The 15,140-nt window shown below is 41.1% G+C and overlaps 1 protein-coding gene across 1 annotated transcript; it reads right to left on the bottom strand.

Annotated features, from left to right (window-relative positions):
- Positions 1-8,594: 8,594 nt before the first annotated feature.
- On the bottom strand, positions 8,595-14,933 carry LOC104504796 (E3 ubiquitin-protein ligase MARCH1-like). Its single transcript, XM_010154001.1, has 3 exons — positions 14,892-14,933; positions 12,620-12,767; positions 8,595-8,896 (listed from the first exon to the last, which is right to left on the bottom strand). The coding sequence occupies exons 1-3, from the start codon at positions 14,931-14,933 to the stop codon at positions 8,595-8,597; spliced, it is 492 nt and encodes a 163-aa protein (XP_010152303.1).
- Between the last annotated feature and the right edge of the window lie 207 nt (positions 14,934-15,140).

Here is a 15,140-nt window from a genome sequence, read left to right as displayed (position 1 = left end):
ATGAGCATAAGGGAACGAGAAAGTTTAGCATGTCACGATAATGACAATGTTTTAGGCTGACATCCTGGTGAATGCTTTAAAAAAAGACTGTCGCACAAAGTTAAGGAGAATGAAACGTTCTGTATTCCTTGAAGCAATTCACTAGTAAGGCATTATAAAAAAGTAATTATTACTTGTGTGGTTGATGTCGTAGTCAAATATTTGAAGTGATTTCTTTTTTAACATTTGTTATTCACATTTAAAGAATTGGTTTTCAGTTTGGATTGTTGTTGGGTTTGTGGATTTTCTCTCTTAAGTCCATGTATTCACTGCTTGTTTAGCTGCCTTTTAAACTGTCTTGCTGACCTGATGCATAAGTAATGAGAGGAGAATGGTTTCTGTGTGTGAACTTTTTACACTGAATTATCAGAAAACCGTCATACGTACCTGTCGGGCATTCATACGTGAATGGAAGAGTATTCCAGGCTTAAGTGATAATGTGCAAGACCCAATTTACCAGGTGAGTCTTGTTGCAGAATGCTACTGTGGCAGTGGGAAAGAAAGCAAAAAAACCCCAACCCCAAACAAAGCTCGCTATTTATTCATTCATTTTTAATTTCTGTGCTCAGAGTTTTTGTGCTGAGAGGCCTGGAGCGGGGGGCGTGTGGAGAGAGTCTTTTGCCTCACGTGTGTTACTGAGACAAGGTAGTGGCGATCGTGCCCGTGTTAGAAAGCCAGCTTTAGGGGTCTGTGTGTTAGTGAGTTTCTTCCTGACAGTGGGAAGGATGAATGCTCTCAGGAGTTCTGAACTGTTCTGTTTCTCTGAACTCCAGAAAGCAGCTGCTGTTAACAGTGGGAATGGGAAGTATTTATGTGATGTTCTCTGTTCTTACAAACTTGCCGTAGGGAATACCTTGAAATTACGTTCATTTCTAACTCTGGATTACAGACTTTAATGTTATATCCTCTATTATAATTCTTTGTAATTAACAGAGTTTTTTTCTGGTTAAAAGATTAATTTTATGGAAGACTTCTTTCATTCTTAACTTGTCAGATACTGCTTCACAATGTCCCTGTTTTTCTTAGTTTTTAACTGCAAAGTTGTAATACGTAAAACTCATGTTTCTGTAATTATTGGGGCTCATACTAAACATACGAATTTTCAAATAAAAAAGTAACATTTTAACATGGAAAGCCACTTATATGAAAGATTTTCGGTTGTTTTTAATGTACTTTCTGAGTTGTTACAGTGTGCCTTGCAGTGTGCTTCCTGAGGTCTGCGTTCGCTCCAGCCAGCCCTGGAGAGCCAAGACCTCCCTAAGGATGTGGCTGAACTGCAATTAAACTCTCAGTAGCAGCTGAGTGGTTAGTTGTGCACTGATTCCGAAACTTACTGTATTGGTTGTCTCAGCTGGGAAGAACCAGTCGATTTTAATTGTTGATTAAAAAAAAAAATCCACACAGAAAAAGCCCCAGAACCACAGAAAACAATATCCCTCTCAAGGCTGGTTGCATGCAGTGGATTAATTAATTTACAGTTCTTTAGTGTTGGAATCAACTATGACTGAACTAATGGAACTGTTCACCATAGCTTTCCAGTCTGCTCCACACAGCTCTTTCTGAAGGGATGACGCTTCCAGTATTTGTGATGAGAGGAAACAAGCATACAGGGAAGCACCTCACCTGTGTTGCATTTTTTCTTTTTTTCATCTACCAGTGTATATGTCAATGCTTACGGAACCCCGGTATGCGCAGAGGATGCAACACCCCAAAAAGGCAACGTATGTGAACTGCTTTCTGAGCCACTGCTCAGTGAGTTCCAGGAGTACACCTAGAGAGTATCTTACGTGTGATTTTTGGTTGTGTCTTTGATTGCAGCAGCGTGTGTACTCATCTCTGTAATGACACTTCTGAGTGTGGGGACAGAGCCTGGGATCCAAAAATGTGTATGCTGGAGCCCAACTTTTAAAACCCCTTTTTTTGCCAGACACCTTGAAAAGTAGTGAAAAAGGACATTATTGGTTTTTCTCAGCTGAAGAAGTTCTCCACCTGAGGAATCCCCCAGGCTTAGTTTTCTAGTAAAGGGCCAAGGAGCACCTGCTTTTCAGAAGTATGTCAGATTGCCTGGTTTGGTCAGTCTCCGCGTGATGCAATGCCTACATCTTATTTCTATCTTCTACCTCTTTCAAGAGTAAAAATTCATTATGAATTCAGACTTTCTTCCCAAAAAGAAGTAAGTTTTATGAAGGTAAGAAACACTGCTAATGAGGTGTTCTGGTTTATGCACTGCAGTTTAAGTTGTTGCCTTAAATACTCTGCAGAGTTCCTATAATAAAACTCTTAAAATAAACTGACATTGGGAGGCTTGCTGTAGTGGTCCTGTAATGGAGTTCCCTAAGCCTTGTATGGCAAATATTGCCCAATTTCCTTAAAGGGAAGAGTTTAAGATTTAACTAGTTACCTGTTACAAATGAAAAATAAAACTATTTAAACTAAGTTATTAGACCAAAATGCCAGCGTTGCTCTAAAAACAGAAGCATTTCCTAAAGAAATAAGGAAAGGTGGCAGCATTCTGCTGATGTCAGCTCACACACAGTCAGTAACATCCTGATCTGAAGATTTGTAAAGTGACATTGCCTATTGCTAGGATGTGAACTGGCCAAAAATTCTTACCCATAGTTTTTAAATGAAATATTCTTCTTTTCCCCCGGCTCTCAACACGTACTAGCAAGCCTAGCGATAAAGTGGTGCTTGGAGTAGGTTCACTGAAGCCTTTGCCTGAACTTTCTTCTGGACTGATTTGTTCTTCTGACTGCATTCTTCAGGGCTCCTGTAAGTATCAGTCTTGCTTCTGACAGCCATTAAGGTTTGGTTGGTTGGTTGGTTGTTCTTTGCCGAGTTTATTTTAATATAACCCATCTAAATCTTGCGACTTTACTCTTCCTGCCTGTGCTGTTTGTGAACCATTATTAAGTTCTGCAGAGCATGTTGTTTACCTCCCAGACATACGCATACACTGATGCAATGATCCTTCCTTCACTATAGCCTTGTTTCTTCAAATGATAAGTTGCACAGGGTCTGAAGAGGCATTGTAACTATGTGGTAGTTCTGAAAAAAAAAACCAAACAACCTAACATGCCATTTATTGAAGTAGATGACCCTAAAGAAATAAGAAAAAGGTGCCCTTTGTGTCATACTGGCTGGACTGTTCCCCGTGTGGCATTTTCCCACTAGTTATCCATTACTAAAATAAAACCTAACTTACTTAAAACACTTAAAAATTACTGTGATTTCTCTTCTTTGTATTTTTTTATTTGGAATAGTGCTGATGATTGTATTTTCATGTACGTTACCTTTGAGCCATTAAAAAACCCATGAAGTTCTGTGATTTGGTTAATACCAGTCATGAGTATTTGCATGTAATAGCAGGGCAGGTCTGTCCCAGGGCCCACCCACTCCAGCCGACTGGAATCATTCTGTTCTTTAACATGGTGTAAAATTTATCCAAAGGGATTTTCTGAGTTCTGTGCCGTAGGCAGTGGGAATGCGGTACGCCATTCAAAGTACTTCTGGCGAGTTCTTTGTTAATTGAGCTTTTTTTTTGACTTTTGGATAAAGCTCATGAAGAACAGCCTCAGTATTTTATTGGGGGTGGAGGTGTGAGTGAATACCATAGGGCATGTTTCCTTGTTTATGTGTATATAAGAGCAAACTGAGCAGAAATGTATTTTGTGTTCTATGGGGGTACTCTTCATCAAGAGACTCCAACTCTTGTGTGCAAAGCAAAACGGCACAGTGACCTATATCCCTCTAGTCTCTTAATTCTAAAGACAAATTTGCCTCTGTTTTTCCATATCCTAATAAATGGAAATGAATTGATCTTTATCACAAGAATTTATTTGCTTATGTTGTTTCTTCTGTATTATATCTTCCAGGGATTTGTGAATCCATCTTTGATTTACGTGGCAAACTAGTTAAGGCAGCTTTAACAAAATGAAAAACCTGTTGGCTTTGGATGTAGGGAGTATAATTTGTTAGAACACTTCTCCTGTGTTTTGATATGGATAGTCTTAGCAGTCACCAGCCGCATGATGACTTACTCCAGCTAGAACTGCGAGGTTCCCAAACAGCCCGCTGTGTGCACAGCTGGCAGTCTAGGATAAAGATACAGGGTGCATGGATACAACCTTGATTAGAAAAGGAAAGTTGTCGTTTGGTTGGAATGCTGCACATTTAGCACAATAGGATACTTTGGTTTTACGCCTGACTGAAGTACACAGATTCTTTCATAATGCAAACATGTAATATTTCTTTTCATTAAATGCCTTTTTTTTTTTTTTTTTGGTATCTTCAGGGTTTTTGGAAAAGGAGACAATCTCACCAAGTGGAAGTTTAAAATAATAAAAAAAGGAGCCCGGTCCATTCTGGTAATCTAAGGTGGGAACAAAGAGTTCCTTCCAAGGCACTGCTCTCCCTAAGGAAGTGTCTTCCTCTTGTATTCCTGCAGTTGAAACTAGTTGTCCATGAACGTAAACCTAGTTCTCCTCTGGGAGTTCTTTATATAGCCGAAGCCTGTTCTTCTCTCTCTCCTTCCCACTCTTCCCCTCTGCAAGTTAAACGATTGTAGTTTTTCACAAGTGTACTGGGAGGTGTTTTTCTGAGCATTCTGTCCATGTGTGGTACCCAAAACCAGCCACTCTGAGCCGGTGGGGTTAATTTTAAGTATGCAGCTGAATATGCTGTTCAGCATCCTCACAGGAGTGTGGCGTTGCCCGTTCGTGTTCGGCATGTGAGGAAGTGACAGATGTAGCATACTACAGTAGTTTGGGTCATTTGTTTAATACAAATACATTTTTTTCACAACAATAAGCAGATATATTACTTTTGTTTCCCTTACCTTCTGTCTTTCAGTACACATTCACCCACAAAAACATACAGTTTTTCTTTTGCAAAAGAGAGGGAGTTAAACAAGTAACACAAAGTTGTAGTTCCAAATATTATACACAGTAAAATATTTTCATCATATAGTAAGTTTCATTGCATTATTAGAAATTATAAATGGTTTGTTCTGGTGATCTGGAGTTAGTGGTTTTTTTCTGCACAACAAAAATAAACACTGCTTTCGGATACAGCAGTGTGTGAATGGCACAGTTGGACTGGTTGAGAACCCTCATAATGCTAATGATAGTCAGAAGTAGTATGTTTATGCCCTAAACTTTCCAATGCTTGTAACCTGAAACAGGACAAGAACTGTTCACGTTCACAGGTTAGGAGTATCTTGTTTAACGTTCCAGATCTGATCTGACACCAGATTACTTCTACCTACCTTCATTAAAACTTGCCTGAAACAAGAATGCAGGTTAAGGTTCTGCCCTTCTGGATTTAGACAGGCTAAATTCCACCGTCAGAGTGTTTGCCCGAGAAGCACTGTGGCTGCACAGCCAGTGTGATACGGATCTTTATTTGATACATCATTTTCATTAAAAGGTATGTTAAAAGTTCCAGTATACTGTTTTTGCAGGACAGAATCCTGCGGTCATTAAATTACTACAAAAAATTGGGCTTGGTATGGAAATGAAGAAACCCATTGGCTGATAAGCAGATGTCTAGTGTCTGTATTCGTGCACCTTCCTTATTCATGCAGAGCTGTGCCCAAGGCATATTGGTGTGAATAGCTCCTTGCCCCACTGAAGAGGTCTCGCCCTGCTTCAGAAACAAATTCCGATCCTGCAGTAAATCCCTGAAAGCTCTAGAATGTCCACTGCTCCTAAGGAGAGAACGGGGTGCGCGGGCTAATGCTGTAACGTGTTAAGAGGTTAAAGATGGCTTCGGGCCTGCTGGGATCCCTCTTGCTGCTGACGCATCTGTCTCTGCAGACACCATCCCACTTTGCTCCTCTGCCTGCTGTCCAAATTGGTATTTCAAAGGGAGAGGAGGAATTTCAACTGAAGCCTTTCTCCATTCGTATATTTAACTCACCGTAAGCTCAGTTGCCCATGTAGTTGAGTGCTAAAATAGTGTTTTAAAGTTGAAGTCGTTAGTTGTCCTGTTGCTGACTCGTCACTATATGCTAAAAACTGTACAGTAATGGTGTCGGATGCTACAGGTCTGCTTTCAGAAGCCTCAGGTGTTCTTTTGCTTGAGTTTAATTTTATACTTGTATAAGAAAAGAACAATGTGAATTAGTCTTCAGTAACTGTAAAAATAGGGGATGAAGTACTTCAGTGGGGCCATGGTGCTACAGCAGGACAAGGAAGCGGCTCGCTAACGAAGCAGGGTTACTGTCACTTAGTAAGAACCTTTCTGATTACTTCAGAAAGCTCTTAATTATCTTCCATAGTAATGTTCCTTGTCAGTCAATTTTGCTACAGTTCATCAGGCTTTATTGTAAACATCATTGCAAACGTTGAGATGCGGCTAGTAATTTTAAATGCGTAACTCCAGATATTGTGGGATTTACTTTTTAGCCAGTAGATTTATACTTTTGGAAAACCATGCCTTTGCAGACCGTCTTAAACATGTGCAGCTACGAGTCCTTCCTTAGCGCTGTCACGGTTTTCTGAAGACCTTCTGAAGTCTCCAGTTACAGAGAAAGGATTTTGTTCCTCTCATATGTGACTTCAGACGAGATGCTGGTGCAACTCCCATTCGCAATAGTGTAATTGAAAAGATATTTTATGTGAAAAGTGCATATCATTATATGAAAAACTTAAACATTAATGCAACTCACCTGGAGTAACTTAGAGGAAACATTAGTATGCATTTAGGGCCTGTTCAAGCACCAAGATTTTGTGTCCTGTCTAGCCAGACAACAGTCAGTCACAGCCAAATCACAAGAGCAGTCCAATACAGAAGAACATAAAGGTCTGATAAAAGACACGTTTCTTGCTAATACTGCTACTTCCAGTATTCCCTGAGCCTTAAGCCAGTAAACACATTCACAAAGGAATGCCTTAACATACAAACTCCAATACAGCTTAGGCCCAGCACCCTGGATATTTGCAAGAATGGGATGATTCTGTTGTTAATTGCAGATATTGGAGTGTGTAAAGAGGACATTAACCATTAGAAACTGCTAGGCTCCTGTAAAAGTCTAGTTCACCTATAATTGTGGCAGATTGCCTCCTTTGCATGAACCTGTGCTCTCCTGTCCTCATTACTCTGTTTTTGTATTTTCTTTGTTGGCTTTTCCTCCTTTACCTAAATGCAAGATCAAAAAATAACTTTTAACTTCTTTTTTTTAAACACACATGACATTTAGGCCCCAGACTTTCCATGCCAGTGCATAACTACTCCCAGTCAATACTCGCTGTTGTGTCCTGATGGTAAACATCACAGGTACGAGAAGTGAATCACAAAGTCGGTTCTTTATATATAATTCACTTTGTTGGACACAGTATTACATCTACATCCATTTATCTATTGCACCCTTGAATGCTACTCACACTTCATTTTTATATGAGAATGCTCAAAACACAAAGTTAACAACTGAACAGTTGAGTCTCTAACACCTCAAGTTTACCTGTACAGAGGGAAACCGTTGATTCATTTTTCCAGTCAGGAAGATAAAAACTAACTTTTCAGAACAAGGAGATAAAAACTACCGTTCTCTTAAGATACGTAGGTATGTGCTCTGACGTCTACCTTGCTGTCTCATGAATCTTAAAAAATAAAACCAAAAATGGCTCCCATCTTCCTTACGTGTCATCCTTTTCCAGACCTTGGATAACATGCAACATACTTTTGTGGGATTCTGCGGTAAACTGCGTTTTTTCATTTATTGTTCTGCCTCAAAACTCTGCCCACTCAGTTAACAGCTAATTCACTCTTGCAAAGTAAAGTAAGCAGCAGAGCTGCTCTTCTAAATGCGTGTCTACGCACTCTTCTTCCGGTACTATACTTATAAAAAATACCTGTAGCTTATGGAGACTTGAGTTGATTCTGGTTGGAATCGCTTACTTCTCAAAAATTCAGGCATCTTCACAAACACTGCGACCCTTCAGAGGTATAGGGTACCCTTAGGTGACACAGCTCCCCGAGCCCTCAGGCTGCGCTGCAGTCCCCTGGGCACGTGTGACCCTGTGAGGCTGCGGGGGCGAGAGCTGCGACACCCCTCCCCTTACTTCGATGGGGGTAATGCATGTACCTTGGTCGGTGCCCTTTTGAGGTGTGGCTTCCAGGACATACATGGCAAATACAGCCTTTAGGAGTAAACAGATGAAAGGTTTTTGTTTTCTGTAAACAGAGTGGTTGTATCAGGTCTGTTTCCACTCCCCCAGCCATCCAGTTAAAAAAAAAAAAGTACTCTTGTCACATGGGTTTGGCATTGTCTGTTAAACCTGTTCTCTATTGCACTTCCTACACTTCCACTTTCACTACACTTGCCGACTAGCCGAGAAACTACTTCACAAACAGTCACATTCCATACAGTAACAAGTTGCTTTGCTGGATCTGTTTTCCTTGTCGGTTTTTGGTTTTTTGTGGGGTTTTGTTTGTTTGTTTGTTTGGGTTTTTTTAAACTGAAAAAATGCACGGTCATTTCTACTCTCTTTTAGCGCTGGTAGCGTAGAAAACACTACGCCTTACTCTGCAGGGAAGAAACGACGCGGTCTCCGTCAAACCGGCATGACCTCGGATGTCGTTTCTTCAGCCGCCGGCTGAGAGTTTGTACCTGGCTGTGCTACTGGCACCACCACCGCGTCCTTGACGTCTGAGCTCCGAGTGCACGAAGAGTTCTTCTCCTCTGTTTTTTTGGCAGTGTCTGGGCAGTTCTGAACAAAGATCACCCTGTTGTAGGCTTTCAACCTGCGCCACAGCTGCACGTAAACCTTACACTGCACGTACATGAAGACCAGGCCCCCGGTGAATCCAATGGCTACCACCACGAGTTTTGTCCAAAACGGCCATTCAAGGACACCTTTGAAATAAAACATTTGTGTTTATTATTATCATTGTTACACGATGCATATCACGCACTGAGCATCAGTAAGACATTTTGAAAGGAAGCCACTTGCTAACGATTCCCAGATATGTACATGCTTTTGGGGCAGTTGTGGCTCAAGTAGGAAACAGCAGCGGTTTCTGATCCCATAAGCCAGACAAAGAAACTACATCTGTCCCTCATAATAGTAAGAAACAGGAATTTCAAATAAGAAATTCAAGGCCACTCTCATGAAAGAAACATAATACTTGATACGGTCAAATCAGTGTTCTCCAATAATACCCCCATATTCGGTAACTTGCTTAAGCAAAATACAGGTACCAAACCCGGGATAATGGGATACCTGGAAATACTATGCGCATCTTCAACAACAACTGGGGTTTTTTTTATTATGCTAGAAGCATGACACTACTTAGGATACCTGGAACACCAACATTTCAGATGTTACTACCTGCTCCTAGCTTCATCCTGCAGCCAGGGTACAGTCAAGAAAGCTAGCAGAAAGGGCTCTGTCCCTTGCATCACCTGCCTTCCTTGGCCTCTGGCTGTGCCACCCCTGAACACCAGATAATATTAGTAATATATCAAATAATATAGCAAAAAATAAGTATCGAAAACCAACTTGCATTCTTGCATATTAAAAAAATGACAGGTTTTGGTGTATCTGTTCTTGTCTCATTGCACTGATGAATCACATTGGTATTTACAGAAAAATGTACGGCTCCTAACACCAAAAAGCTAGAGATAAGAGCATTTGAACTTGGTTATGATACGGATAACTTGCTTGGCCTAAACGTGGTCTTAAGATTTTAACAGAGTAAATTAATGTTGTATAAGACCAGCCTTCTCCTCATTACTCCATCCGACCTGACCTGCTGTTTCCCACCATTCAGTAGCCTAACATAAAGAACAGCTGCCAGCCTTCCCATCACACATTGCCTCCTCGCCTTTAGAGGAGATTAAATGCTACTCACAGGAGTCAGACCCCTGTGTCAGCGCCCAAGCCGCCAGTCTGGGCAGGCGGAATGGGTTGGTTGGCCCGACGTGGAAGGTCACTGCCCGACGTTTGGCTCACTGAGTGCAGTTTTCAAGCTGCCCTGCAAGATGCTGTATTTGACCACTGGTGATACACCACAGCAAGCTGGTGATATTTGTGAGTTTTACTCAAGCTGTACACAGGGAAGAAATTTTTTCCACAGGCAGGAAAGGCATCTGCGTTCCTTTGGGAATCAGCAGAAGCGCTTCAGTGAGGAACCAGCCTCGACTCCTAGACCTGGTGACCTGGGCTCCCCAAAAGCACGTCTTTGCTTTTAGCCAGCTGTGTGAGTTGCCCAAGTGTCCCTTTTACTGTTAAAATACATAGGAACTGGATTTTCCTTTTAAAAAAAAGCCAGAGACTAACAGAATATTAATCATTGCAAAAGCGCACAAAATGTTTGAAGTAGCTATAGTTTTCCCTGTTATGGTAACTGCTTAGTAGCTCTTGGAAACGGCCGCAGTGTGTTAACTGATGGTATTAGCAAATTAATTCCTTTTTAATTTGCAGTAAAATGAAAGCATGCAAAGACCATGGAAGCCACTTTGTGTCTCCCTCACCACTATTACTCTCGTTCGTTGAACTTGCCAGCGACAAATCCTTTTGTATTTGTTAGATTTGTTCACAAAATGTTTGTCATGCCTTTCTTCAGTCCCTTGTTCCTGGGACAAAAAGAAGTAATAAAGAATAGTTTGATAAGGTGTCATACCCTGTGATGCCTTTTTTTCTTTTTCCTTTAATAACTGCTTTTAAAAATCACCATCTCTTTCTTGCTTTTAATTAGGAAAACAGTATGCGTGGCATCTCACGAAGCCCCATCAGTGGGTAACACATTTAGACCCAGCAAGTCACAGCTGGAGTGCTGAGCTCAGAAGAAAGAGGCTGAATGAACAGCTCAGCTGTCCTTCAGGGTTCCTTCCACCTCTCAGCAGTAAAGATGTGCTGCTGCTGCTTCCATGCCAATACAGGAAGTATCATTTTCGCTTAACTGAAGCAAGGCACAGTGAATTTTCTACCTTTTAGTATATTCCAGGGTGGCCGTGTTTTCACAGACTCGAGCTTTTTAGAAGAGACAAATGTCAGCGAAACTGAGACCACCTTCTTCAAGTAGCTCCAGTGTATGGGAACTTGACTCCCTATCACTGGTGCCATATAAATTCCAGAGTATTTTAAACTGTGCTTTCAACAGACCAGTGACAGGTTTACCAGTGAAGTTTATACTTTTATTTATTTGCATCAAATGCTTTTGTAAGGGGAAAAAATCCCTTAACATATATCAGGCCAAAAGGGTTCCCTTCAGAAACACTTATTTTTACTTGTAATTAGCTCCATGGCATCTCTCTCTCCATTTTTTTAGTGTGGAGAATCATCCACAAAACACATTGCATTTGGCAAACGCTGAATTCTATACAAATCGTGAATACTTTTTGAGCCTACCAGGGTTAATGAATGTGATTCTTACACATTCTGTATAACAAAAATAAATTAACGTTAGCTGTTTTGTTGGGTAAATTCAGCTAATCCACAGACATACCTTTCCTCTTTTTAATGAGAGGGGGTGTAGTTGTACTCAGAAGTTCAAAGCCATTCCTAGTCCTGTCCTCAGGGACAGTTTTTAAAGATGAAAAACAGGGTAACCCATTTAGAAAGAATGCAAAACAAGACTGCATCATACCTTTGTCTGTGACTTTCTGAGGCTTCTACCGTACGCTCCTCTCGCAGGCAAGTCAGGCAAGCATCACCGAGTATCATCAAATATTTATCTAACTAGGAAGGCACAAAGCTCCGCCTCTTTGGTTTTCCACCTTAACTTGGAGCACAGCACAAAGCTGGAGGCCTTTGTCCCTCCACTGTCTAATACTTAAAGTCAATTCAGATCAAAACTCAAAAGCTTCTTATCCTCTTCACCATCACGATCATATTTAAGACTGAATAGGCTTAGATTTGAAATGGAAAGCGGTAGTTCAGTTTGCAATATAGTTTCCACAAATGGCAAATATAGCCCAAAAAGCAACCTGCGTGTATTAAACACGAATTTTGTTACACCTGCCCGGCTGGGTGTTCAGTATCTCCACAGATGGAGACTCCGCAACCTCTCTGCTTCAGCATCTGACCACCCCGACAGTAATCACTAACTGAGGTAAGGACGTTCACGGTGAAATTCTGTTCGAAGGGATGCAGGAATGGCTGGCTGTGCTACTTAAGTCCCACACGAAGGACTAACACAACTGGAACACAGTCTCTGGGAGTTTCGATTTAGGAAGCTTGTTGATGAAAGGGCTCTATTGTGTTTTACAGGATATCCGGGGGGTTCTAGTGGGTAATATAAATAAATTGCTGTTTCATGACCTGAACTGTTTGAATTTGACTCATCTTTTTGCCTGAGCTTTAGAAATAGCTAGGTAATGGGAGATTAACCTAAGAAGAACCAGCAGGCTAGTTAAGCTGTTGTAATGATTACACAAAGTAGAGGTCTCACTGCAGGGGCATAACATAAGCTTTTAACACCGATGCATTCATTACTTCTGCCTGAAAGCATTCCTTGTAGCCACCTACCATGGAGCTGTTAAAACTTAGGAAGAGAATGGGCCAGGTTACACAGCTGCATCTCACACCCATCCACTGCATTATCAGCAAGATTGAAGGAGATAAAAGATACTTACCATTATCATTGCCTTGCTTAATTTCCTCAGCGGTTCTGTCAATTAGAACGTACAGTGACCACACAACGCAGGTAATCGCGATTACGTGGAATGTGACTGAACAAACTATTTTCCTCCTCTCACTTGTTGTCATCTGTAGTTTCTCCCACTGTAATTAAAAAAAAAAAGAAAAGAATAATCAGACTTGTAAAATTTTACAATAAACTGATTAGGCCATTCTGGCTCTTTCCACCAAAAAAGCAAGCAGTGATAAAATTAATAAGTCCTTTTATTTTGATAATATGCATTGTAGTAGTATGTGTGTTGTCACTGTAAAATTCGTCATGCTCTCTTTTTCACAGATTCAGAGGAATGAAGAGTTCTGCCCTGTTTCTGCCTGCTTGCGAGTAAGATCTGAAGTGACTTCGCTGCAGAACAGCTGTAACATGGTTCATAGACAGGTAAAAAGCTGCGTATTTATTGTAACTTTACCTGATGGGCACTTGTGGTGATGAGAGCAGAAAAAAATCCACACGCTAGCTCGTAATACTTAAACTAATCTCAGTTGGTTAAAATTACGGGAATGCAGTCGTGGAACAGTCTTCCCATAAAATAAAAGCATAAGAAATGCAACTGCACTGCAGATTAAGTTCAATAAACCTGAAAAGATGATTGACGTGGAAATGATCGTACAAGATAGCAAACAGCCTCAGTTACGCAAAAAGGATCTTCCAGGCATATGTTTGTGAATTATGGTGCTAAATCCATCACGTTTGTCAACTATGGCACTAAATCCTAGCTTAAGGCTGTTTTAAGATGAAATAGTCTATTCTCTGCATTTCAACCACCTTGAGGTGATTTTTAAAATCTCGCTTGTGAAGACATTGGGTTTTTCAGCACTTCTTTAAAATAAAGCCCTTCCGTACTAAGATGCTTGCCTTTGAAAGCAGAAGAAAGGATGTGACATTTAAAAGCAAAATGCCTCAATCCCGGTGAGTAATCTCGGAGTCAGTCGCCTCAGCAGACGGATGGAAGGAGCACAGGCCGCAGCTCAATGGTACCACCTCTCTGCAGCCCTGCTAATGCGAGTCTGAAGCGCGGTTCCAACGCCAGGCCGAGCCACCGGGACAGCAAAGCTGCTCCTCTGCTGACAAGGATCTTGGCCCTACAAGGCTGTGGCTCCCAGCAGTTCCACGGTGCTAAGGCTGGGGCAAAGACCCTGCTGCTTCAGAGCGCTGAGGGGACAGAAACTTACGTTGAAGGTGTGCGTTTGGCCTTGTGTTTCTGGTTTGGGTTTGGTTTTTTTTTTTTGCCAGCTGTTTTTAATTTTGTTTTGGGGAAATAACAAACTCCCCAAAATTGCTTATGGCTAGCGTTGGAGATGGCTAAATGAGATGCTTAGACTTTAACCTTAGACTGTAACCCGAACCAATATGGCTGTTCTTCTAGTCTGAGGACTGTGTGCTGTCTGGTCACATTCTGGAGGGGCACCACTGCAGTAAAAGCCAAGGAACGTCAGTGCGGTGTCACCAAGAGGGCTCGCTCACAGTGCTTCTTCCCGCCGTTAGTTTTAGAGCAGTGCACACCGGTCCAAACAAGCTTCATTCCTTCATGGCAGTTAAACTTGCACGTTGCCTCAAAACACAATCTCTGGAGCATTTTCTAGCCCTTGCCAGAATTTTACAAACACAAGGCTTCAATAACTGTTTAGAAGAAATATTTCCTGAGGAATATAAAAATGGACAGGGCTAGCGGTTTATTTACCAGCTGATACATCATTTCAGTTTCTGAGACACGTACTGAGGAGTGAAAATTAGGTTTGCTGGATTTTGTATAACAGCCCCAAAAAATGGAAGAGGCATCAAAAAAAAGTCAAAACCCCAGAACCTTATGTTCATTATAGTTCACGTAGGTAGTGTTCAGCATTCAGACCAGATAGACTGTGGCATTATTGTTACAGTCTTATCATATCATTACAGTCACCAGGTTACACAGCATTTGACCTGGAGACTTTCATCCTTTTTGCAGTGAAAATTCAATTCAAGCCTTGCAACAGGCTTTTTTTTTCTTTTGTCCTCCCCCAAAGAAGCAGCTGCCTTTGTCCAGACTGAAGAAAGGATTTTACCTTAACCCTTCACTTAGCTTTGGCTGCTTTGTGGGAGATCAGTGTTGAATATAAAGTTGAATGAATTGTGTTCTTAAACAGAAATTTTCTGTCATCTCAACTCTGATGCTACACTTTCTGGTCTACTGGAGAGAAAATTCTGTGCTAAATTTTCATTGTCGTGTATACCTGTAGTCTCATTATAGCCATTTTACTCTCCATAACATACATGAAAGCCCTAGAGTTGATATGAATGCCCAGTCCAATAAAGGTTTTTCACAAGGAATTTTTAAGTCAAAGAAGAACACTGCTTCCATTACTCTAAACATTTTGTAGGTGGAAAAAAAAGAAAGAAAAATAAATGACCAACAGGCAGGATGGGTAAATGAAGGAACAACCTCACAGACTTTTGCTGAGACTTCTAAGAAAGTTGTAGCA

The sequence above is a fragment of the Eurypyga helias genome, unplaced genomic scaffold (genome assembly GCF_000690775.1).
Source record: "Eurypyga helias isolate BGI_N326 unplaced genomic scaffold, ASM69077v1 scaffold16006, whole genome shotgun sequence".
Classification (NCBI taxonomy): Eukaryota; Metazoa; Chordata; class Aves; order Eurypygiformes; family Eurypygidae; genus Eurypyga; species Eurypyga helias.
This window is presented reverse-complemented; position numbering and strand designations above follow the sequence as displayed.